We start from the raw sequence: 22,110 nt of genomic DNA, 5'->3' as shown, positions 1-22,110 counted from the left end.
GCTGTTGGAATTTCACGCTAATGCTTCATTACATAATTCTGATTCAAGTGTTGGACTTTCTTCTTCAGTATGCAACATTAAAAGTTATTCTTTTTCTTAGTAAGATTTGATTCTTTGCATAGAATCTGCTTCGAACTTTTTAATGTCTTACATGAATTACTATCAGACTCCTACAGAGCATTTGTTTTAGTTGGGTCTTCTGATTTCTTCTGACTCAAATTATTTGCAGTTTCTCAGTTCGTCAACAAATACTAAGGTGGGCTACAATGGCAACATCAGGAGTAGCTGCTAGTCCCATAAAATACTGTCTCCAGTTACCTGTACAATGTCCACGGTTGCGTGAGAAGAGAGTTTCAGTTTCTAACTTCGGGAGATCAAGGTGCATGCTCTATCAAGTGTGATTTAGTGTTTACTTTTTCTTGGAGTTCACTCAAATGGTAGAAAGTTCCTGATTGATCGTTTTCATTTCTGTATTCATCATGTAGAAGTCATTGTACTGTTTCTACACAGAAGTATCACCCAAGAAGAATGCCTTTAGTGAAGTGTGCAATGGAAGCTTCTTTTGGTGGTTCTACAGATGACTCTGCTGGTAATTTTAACGGCTTTTTTCTTAATTTAGCTTCTTTACATTTGCAGAAGTCATGCCTGAATTACATGGTCGTTGAGATGCATATGGACTCCTTTTCAAGAGGTTGATGATTGTGGCATTTCTTTTTTTTTTTTTTTTTTTTGAGAAGGTAACAAATTGTATTATAAACCAGTACTTAGGTAGTACTGAAAACCCCTTTACAAAAAGTATGAAAATGTAAGAACAAAAACAGCAAGCCTAGCATGATTCTAATACTTCTAGGATTGCTTCTGCATCTATAGGGGAACTCCTTGTGCCCCAAAAGATAATAACAAAATACAATCTTTTTTGATAATTTGTATGGATCTGCTTCTATCCTCAAAGCTTCTAGCATTCCTTTCTCTCCAAATGGTCCACCAGATGCATGTTGGAATGCTCCTAGAATAACTTCTGTTCTTTGCCCCAATTCCTGCTTCCTCCCAACTTGAGAGAGTGTCAACAATCTTGCTAGGCATTGTGCATTTCTTCTTCTTTTCGCCATTCCTTTGGATATCTATTCTGTTGAAAGATGTAATGTGAGCAAAATAAGGTGTCCATTGCCTCTCTACCCCACAAAAGTAGGTGTAAGTTCTGCATACACCCCCCCGACTCCACATCAATTCGTTATGTATGGATGATGAGATTCCGTAGATATAGAACCAATTCCAATAGACTTATTGGAAGTTCCCATTGGCGTGCATCCACTAGGAATTGAACCTACAAATTCGCCAATTATGAGGTGGGTGCTTTGACCATTCAACCATGGATGCTTCACGGTGATCCTCGTACATGGTGAATAACCAAATTCCACTTGCAATGAAATCTTTAGGACAAATCAATGCAATTTAGGAGGAATCAATGAGAGGACATCAATTCAAATCCTGGATTTTTGAATTCAGAGAGATAAAAAATTCTCACCATTTCTTAGATTCATGGACCCAGTTCAGTTTAGTGGGAAACAAGTCCTCCATTTCTTGAATGTGTTTGCCTCTTTCTATTTCTTTTGTTTTTTGGTGGGTCCATCAAATTTAATCACATATAGCAGATTGAGATGCTGCATTACTGCAAGGATGATGCATTATAGCAATAGATTTAGTAGTATGTGGAAGATACATAAATATTGAAGATTTCTATTCTAGATGACATTCATAATTAACATAAATCCTGTGGTTATAGACTGACACCTTCAGAGAGTGTAATGTGTCACAATAAATGACCTTTGCTCCTTCAGTTGGTTCTGAAAGGAGTTCTTTGGCTGAGGCAAACATCGTCTGTCAATATCAGAAAGAAATATCTGCCTTTTTTCTTTTTTGTGCAGAAAAAGACATTGCCAATTATAACTTCTTATGGTCTACATGTGAATATGCACAAAATATTGCCGAGTCTGCTATGCTTCTTAATTGCCTTTCAGTTCAATAATTCATGCTGTATTACTTAGGCTTTTGTAGTTGCTCTTGTTGATGCATTCTCTTCTCTCTGTGTGTTGTTTCTTCAAGCGCAGCTATCTTTCCGAGAATCAATGTGAAGGACCCATACAAACGACTTGGAATTAATAAGGAAGCTTCCGAGGATGAAATCCAAGCTGCCAGGAACTTCCTAATACAAAGATATGCGGGTCATAAACCAAGTGTGGATGCAATTGAAGCTGCCCATGATAAAATAATAATGCAGAAATTCTATGATAGAAAGAACCCAAAAGTTGATATTAAAAAGAAAGTCAGGGAAATGAAACAATCTCGCGTTGTGCAGGCTGTCACTAGCAGGTTTAGGACACCAGCTACAAAGTTCATCGTGAAAACTTCCATTGCTTTCATAGTCCTTGGAGCTCTCACAGTTCTGTTTCCTACTGAAGAAGGTCCAACCCTTCAAGTTGCCATTTCCCTGATCACTGCCATATATTTCATTCATGATCGGTTAAAGAACAAACTTCGAGCTTTTCTATACGGGTATGCTTCTTAATTGTCTTCTGACCTTACTGTTTTGTCTTTTTAATATGGTCATTATTATCTGCACAGTTGACCTAATACTCCATGACTAACAAAGAAAACTGTCTTGAGACCTATGTTACATACATGGACACAAATTTTGCCATGATGTACACATGTTAAATGTATCTGGGAATGGTATAAATTCTTCAAAATACACTAGATACCTGCAAAAAATTGAAGAGAGTTGATTTTCTTTATTATTACAGTGAATACTGGCATCAGAGATGATGTATTGCTTAGTAAAACTCATAATTAATTGTCGACACCAAAGTTAGCCATGGAATTGAGTCTTAGTTTTCGAATTCCTAGACTTCTTCGTTATATTTGGTAGTTAAGGTGTTCTCATTTTTATTGCTAAATTGTGGTGCAGAGCTGGTGCTTTTATTTTCTCTTGGCTTCTAGGGACATTCTTGATGGTGTCTGTGGTTCCTCCCATATTTAAAGTGCCAAGGAGTTTGGAGGTGACAACTTCATTGATTACGTATGTACTTTTGTGGGTTTCTTCCACGTATCTCATATAAAACGGTTTCATCATCTCAATTTTGTTAGAGAAGTGCCAAGATTGTTGGTTGTAACCGCATGTATTGCTAAGATCTAGTGAGATTTTTGATTCAAGAAATTGTAGATTTATGAAATGAAACGTTCTTCTTTGCTTAGAAATTGGCGATTCTTCAGGCTAAATGGTGCCTGCTTTTTCTGAGGCCTAAGAGTAATTCTCAAGATTGCTGTTCTAGCTAATATGTTTGGTTCTGTTCACTTGCCATTTGAGTGTTTTGTTACTTCTGATACCACACCAATTAAGCAAATTAATGTTATGGTTGTGCAAGAATTGCAATCTTCTTGTGAGTGTGATGGGTGTGCGTGCATAAGCTCAATCTCAGCTCTAGCAGTTAAGTAATAACCAAAGAAAAGGAAATATGTTCAGTGGCTCAAGAATGATGACATTATTTCTGAAATATTTCATGGGCCACTATTCAATTCCAGCCACTAACCTGACACTTGTTTGATGTGCTCACCTTTTCTTGATTAGAGTGGTATACCATTTTAGTTAGTTCAATGATCTTCAGATATTAGATGATTAAACCAAAATAAAATTTTTAAAAATTCTGGTTATGAAATGGTGATTATTTTTTCTTCCAGATGTTACAAGCAAAAGAGGTATAAATTCTTATGTCTGGTTTATTACCAAATTGCTTCATTAACTTTTTGCCATGTTGAAATCCAAGACGCCCCTTTTCTCACCGTCAAGTGGTTGAACACCCCTCTCTACGAAGCAAAACGCCATCGAAAGATGCTGCATTGTCTAAATAAAATGAATTAGGTAATAGGTAGGACCTGCCAATCTCTCATCACATCAACCTCTCTCTGTAAGGTTGTTAATCTTTCTCTTCCAATGAAACAAAGTATTTTTTGCTTTGGTTTTGGGTACAAAAATAAAACAAAGATAAAGGCATTTACAATCGACCACCCATTTTTTTCTGACAAAGAAAAAACCTATAATTATAAAATAAAAATAAAAATGAATCTATGGACGCATTGGTTTGTTCCCAAATTTATTAGCTTTATTAGGTTCCACTGATAATTTTTACTCAGTGCAACTTATTTTTAGTTTATAATATCACTAACCGTTAAATCGATATAACGATTCATAAATCAATAATCAATATCTTAATGATATGCCGTCTTTTCCACTAGTATGGATTGGTGTGAACCAAGCGTAAGTAGTTGCTCATCACCATTTTCTCCAATCATCCATATTTTAATTTGATGAAAAAATATTTTTAACCACAAAACCACATATTCCAGGTCAGCAAGCCACTTGTTGATTGGCCAGTGTATTATGGCCTCAAATGGCATATCTCATGGTACAATATATATATATATATATATATATATATATGTATTGGGCATGGGATGGGACTCAACTTGTAATCATAAACACACAAAAAGCAAACAACTAAAAAGATAACAAACTTGTAGCTGAGGAGAGAAAGATAAGAAAAGAAGAGAAATGGCATCAGCATCTCTCCTCAAAACATCACCAGTCATTAACAAAACTGACTTCATAAAAGGTCAGGCACTCCGCCAGCCATCCGTCTCCGTCTCCGTTGTCCGCTCCCACCCTTCTGGACTCACTGTCCGTGCCAGCTCTTACGCTGATGAGCTCATCAAAACCGCGGTACGTACCTACATGCTATCAGTGTATTTTATCATGTTGTAGCACGTATAGTTACTTACTAGGTTCTATTTAATATTATCATTTTATCAAATTTCTATTACTCCTGTCAAACAATAAAGCATGCTATGGTTACATGTACTATCAAGTGGCACATAACTTAGTTCACCACTAAAAACAAAGGTTTTTCCCTCCTCAAGTCAGTGAGAAATTTGTGTTATAGAACATGATTTTTTTCATCGAATCAGCTCAGTGGTAAAATGCATGATGAGAAACAAAACAAATTCTCATTGAAATAGTCAGAATTTTGTTTTTTTCTGTAATGAAAACATTACTGTCTTCTCTTTTCTCACTGATTCAATCAAAATATCTGTGAGAACATTTTTCAATGGGAAGATAGTGATTTTTTAGTAGTGGTTGAACTGAAGCATTTAGCTGATGATATAAACAAATTGTAGAAAACTGTTGCATCTCCTGGTCGTGGAATTTTGGCTATGGATGAGTCGAATGCTACCTGTGGGAAGCGTTTAGATTCAATCGGACTAGAGAACACCGAAGCTAATCGCCAAGCATACAGAACCCTTCTTGTTTCAGCTCCAGGACTTGGTAACTACATTTCAGGTGCCATCCTTTTTGAGGAGACACTTTACCAGTCCACTGTTGATGGAAAGAAAATTGTTGATGTACTTCTTGAGCAGAACATTGTTCCTGGAATTAAGGTTGACAAGGTAAAAATACATCATCATCATCACTACTATATATGCACACTTAGTTGTTTAACAAGTTTTAATTAGTTATGATTCATTTAATGATAACTACAGGGTTTAGTTCCTTTGGCTGGTTCAAACAATGAATCTTGGTGCCAAGGTCTTGATGGCCTTGCCTCGCGCTCTGCTGCTTACTACCAACAAGGCGCTCGTTTTGCTAAATGGTAGCATATCATTCTACTCTCTTGTATATAAATTTTACCTCAATGAAGAAGCAAATGCTTACTTTTATTTAATCATTACGCATCTTACAGGCGTACTGTGGTGAGCATTCCCAATGGTCCTTCTGCACTTGCAGTTAAGGAAGCAGCCTGGGGTCTCGCTCGCTATGCTGCAATTTCTCAGGTAAGCAATGATGTCTCTATTTGTGATGCAATGTCTCTATTTGTTTGGGGTTGTCAACATGATTATTTTCGTGGCAATTATATATTGTAGGACAATGGGTTGGTACCAATTGTTGAGCCAGAGATTTTGCTTGATGGTGAACATAATATCGATAGGACCTTTGAGGTTGCTCAACAGGTGTGGGCTGAAGTTTTCTTCTACCTGGCCGAAAACAATGTCATGTTTGAAGGTATCCTGTTGAAGCCTAGCATGGTCACCCCCGGAGCAGAATGCAAGGAGAGGGCCACCCCAGAACAAGTTGCTGATTATACCCTCAAGCTCCTCCAACGAAGAATTCCCCCTGCTGTCCCTGGAATCATGGCAAGTACCTAAAAAAGTCGTATTTACATAATAAGTTTTTTTAACTTATATACACTGAGAACTAACTATTTAATTATTGATGATGGTTTGCTATGTACAGTTCTTGTCTGGTGGACAATCTGAAGTGGAAGCTACTCTTAACTTGAACGCGATGAACCAATCTCCCAACCCATGGCACGTATCGTTCTCATATGCTAGAGCCCTTCAGAACACATGCCTCAAGACATGGGGTGGAAGACCAGAAAATGTTCAGGCAGCTCAGGAAGCTTTGCTTACTAGAGCAAGTGCCAACTCTCTCGCGCAACTAGGCAAATACACCGGTGAAGGTGAGTCTGAGGAGGCCAAGAAGGGAATGTTTGTGAAAGGATATGTCTACTGAGATATTAGAAAGTATGTACTACTGCATGTTTTCATGATCGAGTTTGCGGTGCATAAAAGCTTATAGCTAGCTCCTCAAGAATATTGTCTTTGTTCATATAACATGTACCTTTAGCAATTATTGACATTCAGTTTCAGTTTTATGCTATTCATTGAATTCTTCTACAGATTAAGAAGCAGTGTGCCAAATGCCATAAAATCAATTTCTCTGGCGCATATATATTTGTAAACACATTATGTGCCTATCTATGTTTTACGACTTCACTGATAGTAGCTTAATTACCGCTAAATATTTCTTTTTACAAACAATTAGCACTCTTTATAAATTAACTAACATTCGTTAAGGTTTTAGCAAAGCAACTATGAGATTAATCTACGCATTACTATTATTTGTACTTCTTATCAACTTTATTCACTTGATTTAAAGCTTATAGATATTAATAAATTTCCTCGATAATCCAAGAAAATTATATCCACCTCAATAAAAGATAAAGACTAATTATAAGATGGTAAAATTCTTTTCTCAATGTAGGGAAAAGACAAAAAGTAATTTCGACTCTTTGCTTTTGACCTTCTTTTAGGAATGAATATACTTAGAATAAGATTTATTTCACATTCTAAGAGTTTTTGTGTTTAACCTTGCATCTCCAAGTTTAATTAAAGTAAGCATAATATTTAAATGTGCCTTTTGATTTTGCCTTATTTCATATTTATGTCTTCAAATTTTGAGTGTACACAAGTAGACACTTATATTTATGTAAAGTTGAACAAGTAGACATATAAGTCCTATATAACATAATATACGTAGGACGCAAATTGCCATGTAGGATGCCACATAAGACGAATGTGTCTATTTGTTCAATTTATACAAGTTTAAGTGCCTAAATCTGCACACCCAAAGTTAGAAGACATAGATGTCAGTTGAGACTAAAGACCCGTTTGGCTATGCGATATGAAATCATGATATGCAATTATGAGATGAAGTTGAAGTTTTGTTTGGACATACGATCTGGACTTTTTATGTTGTATTTTTCTCATAAACATAAAACCTTCATAGGTTGTAAAAGTTAAAACTATCAAAATTGTCCTAATTGTTTATACAATTTTACCAAATAAACAAAAGTTTATAAAATTGCACTATACATTATTACAAAGCTATTCTAAAAACATACAACATTTATTGATCAAACCTTAATTCAATAAAAAATAAAAATTGAACATAAGTTGTAGTGTTCAAGTTGTTAGTAGCTTATAAAATTATTTTTGCAATTAATGCCACAATGATTAGTCTTGTCCACTCAGTATAATGATGATTTTTTTTTTAATTATGAAACATTGATTTGAATGAAGTAGTAATAAATTTGATAAGAAATAATATTTGGTGAATGTAAATGGTAAATTAAGAATTGATTTGAACCAATATTTTTTTTATATTGGAGAGAATAATCATTATATGAGATATAAACGGTTTAAAAAGTAATAATATGAATTATAAGTTTTATTTACATATGAAACAAATGACTAGTAGATATATATATAAATTAAATATGAGTTATTTTTACAAAATATAAACTTGTGAGTCAATTTTTTGTATTTGAAAAATTCCATGGAAAATTTGGGATTTTATCTCATGATATGAAATCAGCGTGAAACCACATGTCCAAACACTGATTTTATCTCATAGCCAAACACCTACTAAGTTAAATGACACATTTATGTAATGAAAGAAAAGTGTATTTTCCCATATATTTTCCAACTCATGTTGAAGGCCCAGTCATTTGGCCACTATTTCCAGCATGAAATCCCCAACAGCCCATTTTAAGAGCAGTATGCTACGGCCCAAGAAAGCCCATGTTCATAGTGTATATTACTCCCACATCGGCTACAATTGAAGAAGTAGAAGCAGAAACCACTATAAAACCAGCTCCTGCGCCAACTAACAAATTCACGCAGCCACGCAATGAGCACAAAGCAAACTATTCTTTCGCCTTTTACTAAAGAATACTGTGTGTGCGTTGCAAATAGTGGCATACGCCAATTTTTGGAGGGATTCTCTTAATTGAGAACCCCAACAATACTAGTTCAATCATACGCCAATTTTTGGAGGGATTCTCTAAATTGAGAACCCCAACAATACTAGTTCAATCTTTTACAAGTTGCTTGTATGTGCAAATTATATTCTTGAAAGCTTGCTTTCTACTAATATGAGAAGGAAAATGTTGTACATGTTCTTTAAATGCCAGACTAGATATTTGTTTCTACAGAGAAACTAATTATATTTGAATCGAAAGTTTTTTCTGACTTTTTACGTAAAGTTTTGCCTTGTCTATAATTGGTGCTAGTAAATCTGCAGTTAAAAGGAAAAGAGTTTTGCTCATGAATCTCGGGAGGGTTACCCTAGGCCTTCAGGTCCTCTTAAACTTTTGTGTTTAGGTCCTCTTAAACTTTTGTGTTAGCGATGTAGAGTAACAACTTGTTGGTTGCTCAAAAGTTTATTTCAAAAAAATTTACATACGACTTTTGAAAGACAATAAACATGAGTAATTTGATAGCCAATTAGATATATTTTGAGTAATCATTGAGCTCTAAAATATAAGACCAATGCTTGCAATAATTTATAGAATTTTAAAACATACTATTTTTTCTTTCTCAATTTATGTGACACTTTTCATTTTTCGAGAGTCAAATAATTTAAGTTTGATCAGAAATTTGTGCATGGAATCTTCAATTTTTTTGAAATGAAATTTATATATTTGTAAACTACGTAAAAAGTACTACAAGTCATAATAATTAAAAGATATATGAAAAATTTAGTGTAAGAAAATAGAGTTGTTTAAATTTCGAAATCCACAAGTGCTACTTTAGCCTTCAGAAGGCTATTTGCTTAAATAACGTTCCAAATGAAATGTCTGGCGATAATTTCACGGTTTAGTTTTGCTGCAAAACACAAAGGAAAGAAAAAGAAGAGAAATTAGGACAAATTAGGCAAAAAAAAAACAAAAAACAAAAACCCAACTTCCCTTTTTCTTCGGTAAAAGAAGAAAAAAAGAAACTTTCTATCTGCCTTTTTTTGTTTTTTTTTATGCTGTGATTCTCAAATTCAATCCTTATATATATTCTCTACTGTTATTTTAGATCTATTTCCTTCTCTTTCTCTTTTTCTCTGTTATTATCAAATTTCCAACCAAAGGAGAAAAGAGAAAGAGAGGTTCTTTTTTCTTCAAACGTTATCATATCAAATTTACCAGAAAAACAAAAAAAAAAATATACTCAAAAAATTAATTGATCTTCTTAAATATTATCGTTACGTACATTGTAAGAAATTGGACCATAATTTTTATAAGAAAATACATCCAATTTATTTTTGAGAGTGCATGATCATTTCCAATAATATAATGAGATTTTTGGTTTAGAGAAAAAATAAAATGGAGGATCGTGAAGAGAGGATTTATGTATCCGCGAGGTTAAGAACATTGAATGAAAAAGAGAGAAATGATGTTTCTGATTGGGAATGTATGAATGACACAACTATTATCTACAACAATGTTAGCTCTTCCCCATCCGAACGTATAATGTATCCTTCTGCATATACCTTTGGTATGTCCTTACATTTTATTCATATTATTTTTCAGTATTTAACCAACATCTTTGAACCTGAAATTTCTAATGGTGATATCATCTTCATGAATTTTCTCTCTCTTCTTTTGTTCTCTCCGTACAAGTCTAAAAGTCTTGGCCCTCAACGGTAATATCTAAGAAGGTAACGGGCATTTTTTCACCGTATGGAGCCGCCGGATGGGGCTTCTCCGGTGGGAATTCAGCCGCAGGCGACTCTTCACAATGGAGCGTCCTCTTCTAGGGGTATTACCAATGGAAAACAGACCTTCGCGACCACTGTCACTATGGCAAATCAAACTTCGAAAACTGTCAGACACCCTCGTGAATCAGTAATCGCAAAAATCACCACCCACAATGGGATTCCAGCGGTTATTTTCAAGGCAACAGACTACTATGGGATAATGGCGGATGAGTGTAAGTTCACTATAGTTGGCAGATTTTTAAAGACAAGACCCCAAATTGATCGAATTAGGTCAAGCTTCAAGGAGCTTTTCGCAATTAGGGGTTCTGTTAAGATCGGCGTGTACGACAACCACAATGTGTTTTTGGATTTTACAAATGAAGATGACTTCAATATGGTTTGGTACAGAAGGGTTATCGAAATGGAAGGACTCCAAATGTGGTTGCAGAAATGGACCCCCGACTTTAAGCCGGAAGAAGACATCCCTGTAGCACCAGTGTGGGTTCTTCTACCAGGTTTGCCTTTCCACATGCATACATGGCATTATATTAAACAAATCGTTAGCTCGGTTGGAACTCCTTTAGGTATGGATGGGGCGACTAATGGTAGAACTAGGCCGAGCATGGCTAAAGTTAGAGTTGAAGTTGATTTGCTTAAACCCCAACCAAACACTGTTTGGGTGGGTTTGGAAGATGATAAATGTCCATTGAGAGGCTTCAATCAAAAACTAGAATACGAGAATATCCCTAAATATTGCAAGCACTGTAGAAAAATGGGACATAATGTGATGAACTGTTGGATTTTGGAAAAAGTCAGGAGTAATGGCAAAAAGGGAAGTGTTTTGAAAGAAAATCAGGCTGATGTGAATCTGGAGAACTGTGAGGAGGATACTAGCAAGGTTGAGATTGTACAAGAAGAGAAAAAAAATTCTGATGAGGAGGATACTAGCATGGTTGAGATTATACAAGAAGAGCAAAAAAATTCTGATGAGGAGAATACTAGCAAGGTTGAGATTATACAAGAAGAGCCAAAAAATTCTGATGAGAAGCAAACTTTGGCAGAGAAACTTAGTGAGATCAAGAGCAAAATCAGAAGTAAGAAGAAGAAGAATAAGGTGCCAAAAAAGAGGAGCAAGGTTATGTTCAAACCTGCTATATCTAGCATCAAAAGAGGCAGAAGAAAGAAACACAATGATGGGCAGCTGAGAACTGAAACTGTTGAACATGTTGAACCTAGCGAGTCTGTGGAACTTGTGGATGTTGGGCAATCACAGAAAGTTGTAGCAGCAGAAAATAGTACCAGCATTAGTGAGGGCAATGGCATAAGGAAAAATGACAATACTATGGTTGATAACACTAAGAAAAGAGTGGAAAACACACATCAAAAAGAAAAATCTGATGACAATGAGAAAATTATTTCCACAAACCTTCATCGTGAGTTGATAAATCAAGAACCAGTTGAATTGAACTGTGAGCATGTCGGTAATCAGATAGCAAAGCAACCTATCACTAACCTAGAGGACAACAACACTTACATAGAAGAGACAGACTATGATGAATCCAGTAACAGGGAAGGGGAAGGTACACAGATGCAAAATGATGGAGCTCAAACCAACAACGAGAATATCACTGAAACTAGAGGCAGAAGCAAGGAAAGGAAAAAAGGAAAAAGGAAAAAAAAAACAAACAAAGATGTGACTAACTCTCCTGGAAAAATAATAGAACAAGCTCAAAAGAGGTCTCCCCAGATCATTGATGAAACAACAGAGCCTCCCGATGCTATTCTTAGTGAAGATGTTGACTTGCTAAATGATGGAACTTCTCTTAATAAAAAGGAGAAACTCGCACAGATTCAAAAAAATGATTCTATAAACAAAAGATTAGTGTCAAAGCTTCAGGAGGCAGAACTTCACAAAGGGAAAAAGAAAAAAGATTCTAAGAAAGAGCTAGCTCAACTTCCAAATGAAGAGAACAAAACAAAACCCTCCCATAGTATTCCATGATTAGTACAATCTTTTGGAATATTAGGGGAATGAGGTCCAAAAAAGCGAATCACAGAATCAAATACTTGGTCCACATTAACAAGGTGGTTTATTTGGCTATCCTAGAACCTCTGGTTAATAAGACTAAGATTGAGGGATATAGGAAATTTCTTGGATTCCAATATTGTCTGGCTAACACTAATGGCAAGATTTGGTGTTTTTGGAATCACCTAGATCAAGCTGATGTCATAGCCAATGAAGAACAACACATTACCATCAATTTCAAAGATAGAAATGGCGCTAACAGTAGGTATGTATCTGCTATTTATGCCAAATGCACTGACGGAGATAGAAGAGACTTATGGGACAGCGTGGAAAATATTAGTAGCTCTATTAATGATCCATGGTGTGTAGGAGGGGACTTCAATGATATCATGGACCCTGATGAAAAGTTTGGAGGCAAACCTCATAGGGCTAACAGATGATTTGACTTTATTAGCACTATGGAGGCTTGTGGTCTATCTGATTTGGGTTTTGTTGGACCTAAATATACATGGTGCAATAATAGAAGACCTAGTAAAAGAATTTGGAAAAGGCTTGATAGAGTTTTTGTTAATGATCTATGGGCTCAAAGTTATCATACCAATACCATCAAGCATTTAGCTAGGACGGGCTCCGATCATAGGCCTCTTCTCATGCAAACCCTTTCCAATCAAAACGACTTCATCAGATACTTTAGATTTTTAAACTTATGGACTCAACAGTCAAGCTTTTTGGAGACTGTTCAAAACTCTTGGAACATGAATGTGACAGGCAATGCAATGTGGAGACTCCAGTGTAAGTTAAAGGCTCTTAGCAAAAATCTCAGTAAATGGTCTAGAGAGACCATTGGGGATATTCATGAGCAGGTTAACAAATGGGAGACCAGAGTCCAACTTCTTGAAGAATTGGACACTCTAAACAACAATGAACAAAGCAGGGAAGATTTGAACAGGGAGCATGCAGAATATGTTAAATGGCTTGGAATGCAGGATGCTTTACTAAAGCAAAAAACTAGAATCAATTGGTTCAAAGATGGGGACTACAACAGTAATTATTTTCACAGTGTGCTAAGAGGCAGAAGAAAGAGACTTCTTATTCACAGAATCAAAGACCACAGAGACAACTGGATTGAAGGGGACAATTTGATTGCAAGGGCTGCTATTAGACATTACAAGAATCTCTTCAATATGGGGCAACCTAACCTGGACAGTGGCACTTTGGATTGCATACCAAAGCTGATTACTGAAGAGGATAATGATATGCTTCACAGAGCCCCTGTGGAGGATGAAATTAAAAATGCCGTGTTCAGTATGAGTGCAGATAGCAGTGCAGGACCTGATGGCTTTAACGGTAAGTTTTTTCATACATGTTGGGATATTATCAAATATGATGTTTGTGACTTTGTTGCTGAATTTTTCTCTGGAAAAAAACTCACTAAATACTTCACTCACACGTGTTTGGCTCTTATCCCTAAAGTTGAGTCCCCTTCTAATTTTTCTGAATTAAGGCCTATTAGCTTAAGTAATTTTTCTAACAAAATTGTTTCTAAAATTCTAGCTAGAAGGCTCAATCCTATTTTGCATAGACTCATATCTGTTAATCAAAGTGGTTTCATTCCGGGCAGATTGATTACTGAAAATGTCATGCTTGCTCAAGAAATTATTCATGGTATGTCTAAGCATAATACTGGTGGTAATATTGTCATCAAATTAGATATGGCTAAGGCATATGATAGAATGGCCTGGAATTTCCTAATGGATGTTCTTAGAAGATTTGGCTTCTCAGATAAATGGATAAATTTAGTGTGGAATTTAATTTCTAATGTGTGGTATTCTATTTTGATTAATGGATCTAGAAATGGTTTTTTCTCCTCTGCTCAAGGTTTAAAACAGGGTGATCCTCTGTCCCCCTCTTTATTTATTTTGGGTGCTGAGGTCCTCTCTAGAACTTTGAATAGTTTACTTACTCATGATAATTTTATCCCTTTCTCGATGCATCAAAGAGGTCCTCAGATTAACCATTTAGCATATGCTGATGATATTGTTATTTTCAGTAGTGGTAAGAGTAAATCTGTTAAGCTCATCATGAAACAGATCAACAACTATGAGAAAGCTTCAGGGCAAGAAGTCAATAAGAATAAAAGCTTCTTTTTGACTAACCCTAAGGCTAGTGCTTACAGAATCAACAGGATGAGACAATGTACTGGTTTTTTGGAAAAGAACTTCCCTTTTACTTACTTGGGTTGCCCGATCTATATTGGTAGGAAAAAGATTTCTTACTTTGATGGTATGGTTACAAAAGTGGTAAAAAGACTCAATGGTTAGCAGGGTAAGATGCTTACCTATGGAGGTAAAACCGTGTTGATCAAAAGTGTTCTTCAATCACTCCCTATTTATACTCTCTCAGCGATTAATCCTCCCATTGGTACTATTAATCTGTTAGAAAAGCATTTTGCACGATTCTTTTGGGGTTTTAATGAGAACAGAGACAAGCACCATTGGAGATCTTGGAAAAATCTGTGTGTTCCTAAAGATGAAGGTGGTATAGGTATTAGAAACATGGATGACATCTCTAAAACCTTGGCAGTTAAAAGATGGTGGAGATTTAGAACCAATAAATCTCTCTGGGCTTATTTTATGAAAGCTAAGTATTGTCACAGAGTTCACCCTTCTGTTAAAGCTTGGACCTCTGGTAATTCACAAGCTTGGAAGTTCATGGTCAATGCTAGACAAGTTGCTGAACCTAACATTTTCTGGAAAATTAACAGTGGTAGTTGTAATATGTGGTGGGACAATTGGTGTGAGAAAGGGCCTCTGGCTATTCTGTACCCTGACCATGTGCATAACAACAACGCTAAGGTTATGGACTATATTGATGGTGGTAACTGGAACATGAATAAATTAAAGGAAGATCTCCCCGAACATATAGTCCTATTTATTGCCGACATTCCTATTGGGGATGCTAATGATAATGACTATGCTGTTTGGAACATTACTCAGGATGGCAAATACACAAATTCTTCTGCTTGGCAAAGCATAAGAGAAGTGAGACAAAAAGATGGCATCCTAAGTAAGGTTTGGCACAATTGCTTACCTTTCAAAATATCGTTTCTTACCTGGAGAATGATGCTCAAAAAACTACCGTTTGATGAGGTACTTCAAAGGTTTGGTAATCCAATGGATACCAAATGCCTATGTTGCACAATACCTCAAAATGAATCAATTCAACATGTGTTTAGTGATAGTGAGATGGCTAAGCATATATGGAATTACTTTGGAAACCCCCTTGGAATTAATCACCAAGGAGGCAACATTAAAATTCTTTTCAATGCTTGGTGGAATATGAACACTGCCAACAGTGTGCATAAAATGGTACAACAAATCACTCCCATGTGTATAGCATGGGAAATCTGGAAAAATTGGACATCTTGTAGATATGGAGATCAGACTAAATATTTGATATCTAGAATGGAAGTGCAAATTTTATGGAACATCAAAGCAGCTATTTGTGTTGCCTTCCCAACTTGTGACTTAACAGGAAAATGGGTTCAAATTTGCACAAGAATTGAAAGGTACAAACCTATTGTAAGATGGAGGCAAGTTGTTTGGACCAAGCCTGCAACCGGAAGGATCAAATTCAACACAGATGGAAGCTATATGCAAGAAAGTATTCCCAGGGCAGGCATTGGAGGGGTTCTCAGGAATGACACTGGTCATCTCATTATGGCTTTCTCAGTCCCAACTCAATGTAAAAGCAACAATCAGGCAGAAGCAATGGCAGCACTCTATGCAATAGAATGGTGTAATCGAGCTGGATACGACAAATACGATCTGGAGCTGGATTCAATGGTGATCACAAGTATGCTCGAAGAAAAAGACACCAACAATCTGAAGCTGAAAAACATTATCAAACGAACTGTCAACGCCATGGAAGGGGCAGAAGTGAGCATCTCACATTGCTATAGAGAAGCCAACCAGGTGGCTGACTTCCTTGCCAAATTAGCTTCATCAAGTGGAAATGGTACCTTCTACTTCTCTTATCAACAACTCCCGAAAGAAGCGAAGGGACTCTTTCAACTGGATAGATGGCAACTACCTTGTATAAGAAGAAAATATGACAAATGTAATTTTTTTGTTAGTTGAATCCTGTAATTTGCTTGAGTGGAAGGTTATACGTCTGTTGCCTTCCCTTTTTTGATGTCTTAATTTCCATTTTCTATTTTTGCCAGAGGTTAGGTACATGCCCCCCTCTGTTTTTGTGTAATTATGTTGGAAATTAAAAAAAAAAAAAAAAAAAAGTATTTAATCGAATACATATGCTAATTCTACAAATGATGATAATTGTTTATATTATGAAGTTTATGAGCTGAGGGTCTTTTGAAACAGCCTCTCTACCTCCAACGAGGTAGGGGTTCCAGACTCCTCTTATAGGATTACACTGGATATGTTTGTTGCTGTGATGTTTAATTTAGAATTCTTAAATGAGGCTTCAGCTTAATGGTATTTGTTTAACTGTGATTGATCAATAATCCAAGTTTGGGAAGAGTTCTGTTTGTAGCATCAACAAATCCTGTTTTACGATATTATCACATGTTAATCAAGTAAATGACATAGTTTCTCTGTGTGGACGATATTGTGTTATTGGTTTATGATTTTGTTTTAGACAGGGTATTTAGCAGTGATTGCTCGACAAGACAGGTGTATGAAGAAGCAGCTAAAGAAGTTGCTCTTTCGGTTGTCAAAGGATTCAATTGTGAGTAATTTCAGCTGTGTCTGCTTATAGTTTTTGGAACATCTAGTCCATGTCCTGTATTATTAATCGGAAAGTATTTATGTATCGACTAGCAAGTGTTCTTGCCTATGGACAAACAAGCAGCGGAAAGACATACACTATGACTGGAATAACTGAATATGCTATAGCAGATATCTATGAATACGTGAACAAGGTAACCAAATGCTACTTCATGATCGATCATTATCACCACTTCTTATGTTTCAAGAGTTTTGGCTTTGCTCTAATGATCAAAATTCACTACTTATTGTAGCACACAGAAAGAGACTTTGTTTTGAAGTTTTCTGCTATGGAGATATACAATGAATCTGTCCGAGATCTCCTTAGTGAAGATAACACTCCACTCCGTCTTCTAGATGATCCAGAGGTTAATTAGTTTGATTTACTGATCAACAAAGTTATAGTCATTTTGTGTTCTTTTGTCTCGTTTTAAAATCATGTAGAGTAATTTCAACAGAGAGGGACTGTTATTGAGAAACTCACCGAGGAAACATTGAGGGACTGGAGCCATGTGATTCATCTCCTTTCTATTTGTGAAGGTAAGAGAATGAGTAACCATGAATTTTAAACATAACCATGGTTTTGAATTTTACGACTAAATGTTGCAGCTCAGAGACAGATTGGGGAGACTTCCTTGAATGAAACAAGCTCTAGATCTCACCAAATCATCAGACTGGTAAAACAGCTGAGATTTCTTGTCTAACAGGCTATTGAGCTTTAAAACCACCAGATTTTTGACGTATAAGTTGTTGCAGACAATTGAAAGTTCTGCTGGTGAGCACATAGGCAGGGACAACGATTCGAGTACCCTTTTAGCTACTGTGGTACGAAAATGTTTCTCTCATGCCGAACAGTATAGAGTGTTGATATAATAATGTACTGAGGTAACAACTGATTGTTTTATCATTTGAACACAGAATTTTGTCGATTTGGCTGGAAGTGAGCGGGCATCTCAGTCATTGTCAGCTGGTACAAGGCTGAAAGAAGGCTGTCACATAAACCACAGTTTACTGACCCTTGGGACTGTTATTCGTAAGCTAAGGTTGTTTAATTTTCTTGCAGTCTTAATCGAGTTTAACATGATTATTAAACAGGTCTATAAGAAGGGATTAAATCCTGTTATGCTTGTGTTAAAGACTTAAAGTTGTACATTATGCATAGCTTTCTAATCAGTTGCATCAAAATCTGAAATGGAAACCAGTTTTAAGCATGACATACCGCCTTTGATCACTGTCGATGAATTTGGAAAGTGAAACTATTTCAAGTTTTTTGTATACTTAATGCAGCAAGGACAGGACCGGCCACATTCCTTTCCGAGATTCAAAGCTAACGCGGATATTACAGCCATCATTGGGTGGCAACGGTAGAACTGCCATCATCTGTACAATTTGCCCTGCACGAAGTCATGTTGATCAAACAAGGAATACTCTACTGTTTGCAAGTTGTGCCAAGGAAGTAACTACAAATGCCCAAGCGAATATCGTCATGTCAGATAAAACATTAGTGAAGCATTTGCAGAGGGAGTTGGCAAGATTGGAAAGTGAGTTAAGGTATCCCAGAGCTTGCATATTCCCTTCAGATTACGAAGCATTACTGCAAGAGAAGGACCATCAAATACAACAGGTAATGCATCTTGATGACACTAATAAGTATTTGCAAACATGTTAAGGTAATCTGTTTTTATGGAAGGCACAATTTTGGTACAAGAACAAAATAAACGTCATCATATACTAAACTAATATAACAGTTGAAGGTCCAAATTCAACGACGGAAGAAGTATACAGATAATTGAGATTTTCAGATGTACCCTCCATTATATATCTAGGATGTTAATAGTTGTTTTATTTCGTAAATGAAGCATGTCTATCATTACCCCTGACATGCTATTTGATGTCTCTCTTCGTTATCAACTTAAATTACAAGTTCATTATCCTGATTATTTTACAAATGCACTGCTGTTTGACATCTTGAATCCTTGATCAATTTTTCCTTCTCTTATAGCTGGAGAAGGAGATAAAGGACTTAATTTTGCAACGCGACATTGCTCAGAGTCAAGTTAAAGATCTGTTGAAGCTGCTTGGGGATGATGTAATACAGGTAGATGGAATTTAATAGACTCTACTAGTTTATACATTTGCTTATTCTATTCTAAAGATACTTTTTTCGCATATTTCACAGGTTGGTTTCGGACACTACCCAAATTTACGTGTGAAGAGATCACCAGATTATCAAAGCCCAATGCAACAGATTTCCATTTTGAGAGACACCCGTCACGTAGATGTTGATGTTAGAGCACGTTCAATTGGACATAGCAGGTGTAACTCTGAGGATCAGTTTATACACGTGTCAGAATTTGATGAAACCATCTTTCGCAACAATGCATTTCCAATGCTATTAGTTGGCAGTTCAAATAATAGCAGAACTGATTCATGTCCGGGATGGGATGAAGCTGAAAAACAAAGTAATGAGACTTCTGAAGAACTATGCAGGGAACTTCGTTGCATTGAAACAGACGAATCAAGTATGAAGGGAACACAAATATTCAATTGTTCACTTCCTGTAGAAAATGGTGGCTTTCCAGCTTTACTAACCATTATAAATGGGGAGAGAACGAATCACGGAACAATATCACATCTTGAAAATGGACACAGAAGATCAGTGACATCTCCATACAAGGAGAATGGGGAGTCGAAATCATCACACTTTAAAGAAGACCAAGAATCGGTGTCATCATCATTTTTCGAGGAAGGTAGGAAGTCCAATAGAGATACAATGTCATTTCCCTTAGGGATTGAGCAAGCCCTTGAATCACCAAAGTGCAAGGACAACAAAGAGCCGCCCGTGACATTGTTGTTAAAAGAAGAGAAAAATTCAGACTGTGTTCATTCCTCAAATGCTCCTCCAGAAAAATTATCCTCACCGTGTGATCTTAATGATGATTTATCATGCAATAGAAATTTGAAGTTATGTAAAAGTACAAGTTGCAAGGCTAGCATAATTACTGATCGATATTCTCCATGCTCAGATGAATCCAACAGAACTGATGTTAAGTGTTCTTCAAGAAATGGTTCCACAAATATTGAACTTGAAGTTCCAAAAAGGAAACCTTTAACTGATGAGGAGGTCAAAGATGCTGATGGCGCATGCAATGCAATGACGAAGAAAATGGATGAGCTTCAACATAAAACGAGTGTCAAAGATTGTCCGGTGAGTACACTCTCTCATCTTAGAAAGCAACTTTTTACATTTCTCTAGTCTTATGTTTTCGTACTCCAATCATTCATGCGGGTGGATGACAAAAACTTATATCCTCAGTTTACTGGTTGATACTTCTAGATCCTTAGAGGAAGACCTTTCTTTCACATTTGCTTTTATCTGGAATGAGAAGGTTCCTATCAGAAATATTTATGCAGATGTCTTCACTTAATAACGGAATCTAATAGAAACTTGCATTTGGTACTGTCAGATGATATTCCTTGAGATTATGATATATGCATTCGTACCGTACCTTGATGGTGCTGACTAGAAGATTACATCCTTCATTTTAACATTATATTGGAGGCGAATCCAGGATTTTTAGTTTATGTGTTCTGGATCATAATTTCTAATACTTACTGGATTCTGGATTATAGGTGCAACTTATGTCCATTGGTTTAATGCAGAAATAGAGGGAACCTAATCTTATTTTAATTTGTTAATGATTTATCCTTGTATGTCACAGGTTCAGGAGGCTGAACCAGAACATGATACAACTTCAAAGAGCGTGAGAGATGCTGAGCCAGCAGAAGATGATTACAAAAGTCGTTACAGTTGGCCCTCTGAATTCAAGAGACTTCAAAAAGAGATTATTGAACTTTGGCATACTTGTAATGTATCCTTGGCACACAGATCATACTTCTTCCTTCTCTTCCAAGGTGATTCAACGGATGCTATATATATGGAGGTTGAAATTAGAAGATTAACCTCCCTTAAGGACACATTTTCACGTGGTGAGAAAACAGTTTCCAGTGGTAGGACTTTGTCACTCGAGGGAAGGTAATATACTTGAAACTTCATTTCACGGTGTTTCCTTGCAAATAGATGTCATATGAAAATGAATTGTTCACAATTTATCCATTTATATGTATACTTACTTATGATGTGTTCATTTTCACAGCAAGAAAGATATTCGAGAGGAGAGACGGATACTGAGCAAGCAAATGGAGAAAAAGTTGAGCGAAGCAGAACGAGAAGGGCTATATGTTAAGTGGGGAATTGGGATCAATAGCAAAAGAAGAAGGTTACAGTTGGCAGAGAAATTATGGAGTAAAACAGATGATATGAACCACATTGCAGATAGTGCCTACTTGGTAGCAAAGCTGGCTGGCTTCATGGAACCAGGAAAAGGTCCTAAAGAGATGTTTGGACTTGATTTTCCAGGATCAAGTACAAGTTACAGTTTCAAAACAGGCCTCAAATCTCTTTTGTAATATTTGCTGATATATATATATAGTCTCATATCTATTTTTCTTTGATTCTAATGTTAGTTGAGCTTTTTTGTTATGCTGATTGTAATTAGCTTTAGTTTTGTACATTACTCATGATTGGAGAAAGTGTAACATCCAAATGCCATTTGGCTTAATATATGACCACTCCCTTAGGATATTCCATTTAGATACTGAAACTAAGCTTTGTTTCGATTCAACTAATAAAGTATTTCAATTTTAGTTATATGTTTTAGGAAATATCAATTTTCAGCATAGATTCAACTGATGCTAGCTCCCAGCCCAAACAATGGACGTTGTTTTGACGAATCATTTTGCACGTAAAGCTTTAATTCTCGAAATCCATAATGCAGATCACAATAAATAAATAAATCATGAAACCAGAATCATTT

General features: G+C 36.1%; 3 protein-coding genes and 1 non-coding gene across 7 annotated transcripts; all 4 read left to right on the top strand.

Moving 5' to 3' along the window:
* Window positions 1-201: 201 nt before the first annotated feature.
* Window positions 202-3,255, top strand: LOC125825217 (protein CHAPERONE-LIKE PROTEIN OF POR1, chloroplastic). Its single transcript, XM_049504556.1, has 4 exons — window positions 202-379; window positions 486-589; window positions 2,109-2,553; window positions 2,966-3,255. Exons 1-4 carry the CDS (start codon window positions 267-269, stop codon window positions 3,114-3,116), a joined length of 813 nt encoding a protein of 270 aa, XP_049360513.1. The 5' UTR covers window positions 202-266; the 3' UTR covers window positions 3,117-3,255.
* A 1,264-nt stretch (window positions 3,256-4,519) lies between these two features.
* LOC125825212 (fructose-bisphosphate aldolase 1, chloroplastic-like) lies at window positions 4,520-6,752 on the top strand. Its single transcript, XM_049504551.1, has 6 exons — window positions 4,520-4,774; window positions 5,230-5,499; window positions 5,593-5,702; window positions 5,793-5,883; window positions 5,974-6,243; window positions 6,344-6,752. Exons 1-6 carry the CDS (start codon window positions 4,607-4,609, stop codon window positions 6,620-6,622), a joined length of 1,188 nt encoding a protein of 395 aa, XP_049360508.1. The 5' UTR covers window positions 4,520-4,606; the 3' UTR covers window positions 6,623-6,752.
* A 1,820-nt stretch (window positions 6,753-8,572) lies between these two features.
* On the top strand, window positions 8,573-8,689 carry LOC125825289 (U5 spliceosomal RNA). Its single transcript, XR_007442843.1, has one exon. It is a non-coding gene; the product is annotated as a U5 spliceosomal RNA (small nuclear RNA).
* Window positions 8,690-10,021: 1,332 nt separating this feature from the next.
* Window positions 10,022-21,717, top strand: LOC125825208 (kinesin-like protein KIN-7E). Of its 4 annotated transcripts, none has more exons than XM_049504542.1 (13): window positions 10,022-10,218; window positions 17,106-17,195; window positions 17,288-17,388; window positions 17,488-17,601; window positions 17,692-17,773; window positions 17,843-17,910; window positions 17,990-18,058; window positions 18,152-18,276; window positions 18,521-18,857; window positions 19,236-19,331; window positions 19,413-20,441; window positions 20,956-21,269; window positions 21,391-21,717. In XM_049504542.1, exons 1-13 carry the CDS (start codon window positions 10,047-10,049, stop codon window positions 21,701-21,703), a joined length of 2,910 nt encoding a protein of 969 aa, XP_049360499.1. In that variant the 5' UTR covers window positions 10,022-10,046; the 3' UTR covers window positions 21,704-21,717. The 4 variants fall into 4 exon arrangements, with proteins under 4 accessions (XP_049360499.1, XP_049360501.1, XP_049360500.1 ...); XM_049504544.1 differs by having other exon boundaries at window positions 10,074-10,218; window positions 17,110-17,195; window positions 17,292-17,388; XM_049504543.1 differs by having other exon boundaries at window positions 10,074-10,218; window positions 17,110-17,195.
* The last annotated feature ends 393 nt before the right edge of the window (window positions 21,718-22,110 follow it).

This window comes from Solanum verrucosum, unplaced genomic scaffold (genome assembly GCF_900185275.1).
Source record: "Solanum verrucosum unplaced genomic scaffold, falcon-dt-bn FXZP01000113.1, whole genome shotgun sequence".
NCBI lineage: Eukaryota > Viridiplantae > Streptophyta > Magnoliopsida > Solanales > Solanaceae > Solanum > Solanum verrucosum.
This window is presented reverse-complemented; position numbering and strand designations above follow the sequence as displayed.

Bases quoted from the DNA above. Each gene is read 5' to 3' on its own strand.
- LOC125825217 (XM_049504556.1), top strand. From the start codon at position 267: ATGGCAACATCAGGAGTAGCTGCTAGTCCCATAAAATACTGTCTCCAG. The intron at 590-2,108 runs GTAATTTTAACG...CTTCAAGCGCAG, and splicing joins TTCTACAGATGACTCTGCTG to CTATCTTTCCGAGAATCAAT. The intron at 2,554-2,965 runs GTATGCTTCTTA...ATTGTGGTGCAG, and splicing joins CTTCGAGCTTTTCTATACGG to AGCTGGTGCTTTTATTTTCT.
- LOC125825212 (XM_049504551.1), top strand. From the start codon at position 4,607: ATGGCATCAGCATCTCTCCTCAAAACATCACCAGTCATTAACAAAACT. The intron at 4,775-5,229 runs GTACGTACCTAC...AACAAATTGTAG, and splicing joins ATGAGCTCATCAAAACCGCG to AAAACTGTTGCATCTCCTGG. The intron at 5,884-5,973 runs GTAAGCAATGAT...TATATATTGTAG, and splicing joins GCTATGCTGCAATTTCTCAG to GACAATGGGTTGGTACCAAT.
- LOC125825208 (XM_049504542.1), top strand. From the start codon at position 10,047: ATGGAGGATCGTGAAGAGAGGATTTATGTATCCGCGAGGTTAAGAACA. The intron at 17,602-17,691 runs GTTAATTAGTTT...TAATTTCAACAG, and splicing joins GTCTTCTAGATGATCCAGAG to AGAGGGACTGTTATTGAGAA. The intron at 18,277-18,520 runs GTTGTTTAATTT...TACTTAATGCAG, and splicing joins ACTGTTATTCGTAAGCTAAG to CAAGGACAGGACCGGCCACA.